The 4904-nt window shown below is 43.8% G+C and overlaps 1 protein-coding gene across 1 annotated transcript in view; it reads left to right on the forward strand.

Moving 5' to 3' along the window:
- Positions 1-4125, forward strand: part of LOC104621173 (protein broad-minded-like) — a gene marked incomplete at its 5' end in the record, with an annotated part of 39819 nt that extends 35694 nt beyond the window's left edge. The window contains one exon of the mRNA XM_010287592.1: positions 3484-4125. Coding sequence (XP_010285894.1) covers positions 3484-4125 — 642 coding nt within the window. The remainder of the gene's footprint in view (positions 1-3483) is intronic.
- Between the last annotated feature and the right edge of the window lie 779 nt (positions 4126-4904).

A 4904-nucleotide genomic window follows, 5' to 3' on the forward strand; every position in this document is an offset into this window, starting at 1 on the left:
CCCAGCCAGCCAAGATGGCGGCACCTCGGGGAAAGTGTAAGGAAGGGCAAAATACTGCCTGGGAGTGATGGGTGAGGGGAAACTCATCACTCAAGGCGTAAGGAGGTAGAGGAGTTGGGAACGAAGGAGTGAAGTTGAGCTGGGGAAGAAGGTGGTGTGGGGGGAAAGGTGTTTTGTCTTTGTTTCTCACCACCCTACTCTATTTTTAACTGGCAATAAACTATATTAATTTTCCTGTTTTGCCCATGACAGTAATTGGTAAGTGATGTCACCTGCTTTTATCTCCACCCACGAGCTTTTTCATCATATTTTCTCCCCCTCAGCTGTTGGGGGGGGCGGGGGGGAAAGGAAGAGCAGCTGAGTAGGTGTCTGGCAGCTGGTCAAGGTCAACGTACCACAATGTTTGGTTTTTTTCTGATATTGCTAATCATCTTTTCTCCATAGTTCAGGAGGAAGTCAAATACTGACTGTGTCTTTAGTTGTTACACCTTCTTTGCTTTTCTTCCACCCAGGAAAATGAACAACTATTTCTGGTGTTTTCCCCATTTTTGTAATACTGGAGTAAATAATGTAACTTTTTTAAAAACAGATGACATTTACCTCATTCCCATCCTTTCAGGTGGTTACTTTTCTGATATATTGGTGAATGGCCTGATGCAACTTTTACCATTTTTGCAGTATCATCAATGGGCAAACTATAGCCATGTTCAGCTTATGACAATTTAAGAATTCAGCTGTGGAAAGTCTCATTTATTCTATCCCACTTGAAAGAATAAACCAAAGTGTAATATATGATCAGCTTAACAGATAACTATGAGAATTTGCCACCGTGACTATATTAAGAGGGCACTATTTCCAAACCTAGAGAGAAAAAAAAAGTCTATCCCTGTGTATACAGACTGTAGTTTTGAACCCTGAAGCCCTTCCCAAAGTCCTGTAGCATTCAGATTTAATACCCAGTTCTCAAAGGCATGTAACCAGACTAACTGATCAAAACGTAATCAATGAAACCTTCACCAAATACCCAGATACAATTTTCTTTACTGATAAGATGATACTTACATGTATATTAGTAGAGTAGAGGATACCAGACTGGTCAATTCTGCATGTTCATTTCTGAAGCATGGTAACAGTGAACCCAGCAATTTGTCTTGCAATTTGTCTTGCAGACTTGCAAAAACAGTCTAAAGACACCTCCACATATATAAGGAGTTATAGTCAATTTTAACAGGCTGGTACACATTTGTACTCATGATTAAGCTACCTTTACCCTGCATACAGTGCTTGGCAAAAGATTTAACAAAAATTTGCTGATTTGCCTTACCATTTTTCACAATATACAGTTTCTTCCAGCAGGAGATTCCTGTTTTCAACACTCTTCAGGATACTCACCTTGGCCTCGGTAGTAGTGCCTTCAATCAGCACAGGTAAGCCAAACAATATATTTTTTATTATGCTCTAAAACCAGTTTCCCCCCAGGTTGCATCCAGACTGATCAATAAGTAGTCATCTATGTTTATAGTCTGAGGGCCTCTCTGTGGTCCTACGCTTATGCTTTCAAGGTTTTTCTCACCATCCCAGGACTGTCATTTGACATCCTTAACGATTCTGAATTATGTTTCCTCTGCGATGGTTTCTGACAACTTCAACAAACCTCGTTGATGACTGGTACAAATGCTTGTTATACGGCAGCTGAAAATTTGTTCTGTATAACAGTGATTCATTAAAAGAATCTATATACAGAATATTTCCTCAACTACTGATTATAAATATCTGTCAACTTTATTATTATGTGTTTGAATTTGTTTCTTTTCAGGTTATAACATTCTACTCTTCCTGAAATGCCTGTCTATAGCTGTGTACTATACTGTTTGGACAAGTAAAACTAGGTTTAGGACTTTTTGATTAGCAATGCTTGTTGGTACATCAGCAGAATATATTTAAGTGTACTTCTGCCTCCAGCCCAAGCCCTCTCCTTCCCATCATGCATGGCTGTAAACAGGAACTTACAGAGTTTCTTCACATGTTCTAGATGTTGTTTTCCATCATGCATTTTTAAAAACAGATTAATAGTTCACTATAACATCTGTCAGTACTAAGCATGTATTTATTATCATTTATATTGTCATGGAAGAATGTAGATTCCCAAACTGAAAACTTTCCCAGCCCGTGAGCAGTTAATGACATGCAGAAACATTTGATTTCCCTGACCAAAGCGTACATGGAAAGCAGATGTGCCATTGGTATTTCTGTTTCACAAAACACCCAGCAAGCAACAAAGTTTAATCTTAACCAAACAGGTATTTCAGAGGTGGGTGCACCGTATCACTGAGGTTGGTTGGCACTAATATCTGATCTGTAAAGAAGTATCTTACAAATGGTATCTTATTGGATTCCAGTTCTGTTTTAAAGGTATGTTACTGGTATAAACTCTTCTGTCTTAAGCAAAGCAATACTGGGTACACCACAGCAGACCTTAATGCTGTCTACAAACGTGGCCCCAGGGGAGTCATTACCACCATCCGTTGCCATAGCCCAGTGAGTACGGTTCAGGAGGATTCTTTCCCTGTTGATGCATCGTCAGGTATTGAAATAACACTAAGTAGCAGCAAATTGCGCTAAATACCTGCATGGGGGGCACTTCAATGAGAACAGAAGCTCCTTTGGGTTAGCAATCTTCTTAGCAATTTTTTCTCTTTTCCCACAGATATCAGAGGAATGGAAAAACTTCCCCAGTTATATTCTTTAATAGAAACAGATAGGCTCTTATGTTAGACCTCATAAGGAGTCTACCATCACTCATTATGCACCATATACCTTCTCACTCCTTAGAAAAAGAAAATTCAGAAGGTTTCAGTGCCTCCCTTTTTTATTCTGCTTCCCCTTCCCCACTGTCCCCACACAAATAGCAAATGAGGGGGATATACCCCCTCTGGAGCAGATCCTATCCAAGCTCATTACCCCACCACTATTATTATCCGTGCCGTGACTGCAAGTTACAGGCAAGTGAACAGGTACCAGCGAGATGCTGCGGTGTATTCTGCCAGCCAGCGTGCCTTCAGTATCTACTGCCAGAACTGAACTTTCAGCTATTTAGGGTTCATTCTGAGTTCACACTGGCCTCTGGTGAAGTCAGGGTAGTTTTTGCACCAACTTCAACAGCATTGATAATTCACTTTTTGTTTTCCACCTTTATTTGTATGTAAAAATAAGGTTTAGTGGCCTATCACTCACATGATCAGCAATGAAGTGTAAAAAATGAAGATGATTTTCATTTCCCTTTGTCAACTCTTCTTTTTTTTTATTTTAATATTACTTGCACTATTTGCCGTAGTGAAAACACTGAGAAAATTAACAGAGAGGAATAATCATCCTACTGTTATCACTATCCTATTTTAGCAGCCTACTTAGAGTTACACATGTAAAAAGATTACAGACAACGTTTCAAAGTTCTAACATTACATTTTCCTTCAAACTATCCAGGCAGCCCTCACTAATTGCATTGACTGTTATAAATTGCCGAGGCAAGCAAGCTCCAGTGCTGGCACCAACCGCAGCAGAGCACATGGGGGTTTCCCGAACCAGGAGAACCCCAGGGGAGCCGAGAGCCGCCAGGAGCCCGCAGCCCGTGCCACAGCGGCTGACGAGACCAGGGTGGGGCCAGGAGCAATGATGGCCAAGCCCCACCATGTATGCAAGAAGCCCCTGGGGAGCACTACGACCAGGAACGCTGCGAACAGGGCCTGGTGTGTCAGCAAGGGCGTGGCGCGGCAGTCTGTGTGGAAGGGCATGCAGGAAGGGCGCTTGAAGCTCTGCCAGCAAGACCAGGGAACAATGGTATCCACCCAGCAGAAAGCCATAGCCTCTCTAAGCTCTGCACCCATCAAGACTGAGGCCGCTTCCCAGACAGAGCTCCGGTGGGAAGACGCTGCCAGCCAGGTGTCAGGCCGCAGGCTGTGCCCCGCTCTTACGCCAGTAGGGGACAGCAGCAGTGAGCACACCTGTGGGAGGTGTGCCCGGGTAGAGGAACTCCTCCACTTTGTGACAGAGAAGGCCAAATATGCAGTCCAGGCCCACTTCTTAGAGAAGTCTGCTGCCTCCCCGGGGCCTGGGTTAAAGATGTGAAGAGAAAGCTTCCTACCCTGGTACGGACCTCAGGTTACTATCAATTAGTGACTTTTCAGGTAGGCAGCAATGAAGTTGCAACGAGAAGTCTGAGGGCAATTGAGAGACTTCAGGACCTTGGGATGACTGGATAAGGGATCAGGAGCACAAGTAACGTTCTCCTCTATCCTTCCAGTTGCAGGGAATGATGAGGAAGAGCCAGCAGATCAATACCTGGCTCTGAGCATGGTGTCACCAGCAAAACTTTGGGTTTCATCACAGAATCACTAGGTTGGAAAGGACCTTCAAGATCACCAAGTCCAACCATTAATCCAGTGCCACCATGTTCCCTAAACCATGTCCTGAAGTGCCACATCCACAAGTTTTTTGAACACTTCCAGAGATGGCGACTCCACCACCTCCCTGGGCAGCCTGTTCCAATGCCTGACCACCCTCTCAGGGTTTTTTGATCATAGGTTGGTTTACACAACACCAGGCCTGCTGGCGGCAGGTGGGGCACACCTGTCTCAAAGCGGGAAAAGGATTTTTGCACAGGAATTAGCAGGGCCCATTGAAAGAGCTTTAAACTAATGTGAAGGGGGAAAGGCATACTACCAGGCATGCTAGAGATAAGCCTGGGGGCAGCACGCCAGTGTTTGAGGGACGGTGGGCTAGCAAGGTCCTTTGGTGTGCCATCTCAGTGGAGGTAGGGGATGGAATTCCATGTGGCAGCAAAGACACAGTGGTTATTGATGTGTTAGAAACCACAGTAGCACCTGAGAATGTTCACACAGGAATTA

This window comes from Phaethon lepturus, unplaced genomic scaffold, assembly GCF_000687285.1.
Source record: "Phaethon lepturus isolate BGI_N335 unplaced genomic scaffold, ASM68728v1 scaffold3255, whole genome shotgun sequence".
NCBI classification, from domain to species: Eukaryota; Metazoa; Chordata; class Aves; order Phaethontiformes; family Phaethontidae; genus Phaethon; species Phaethon lepturus.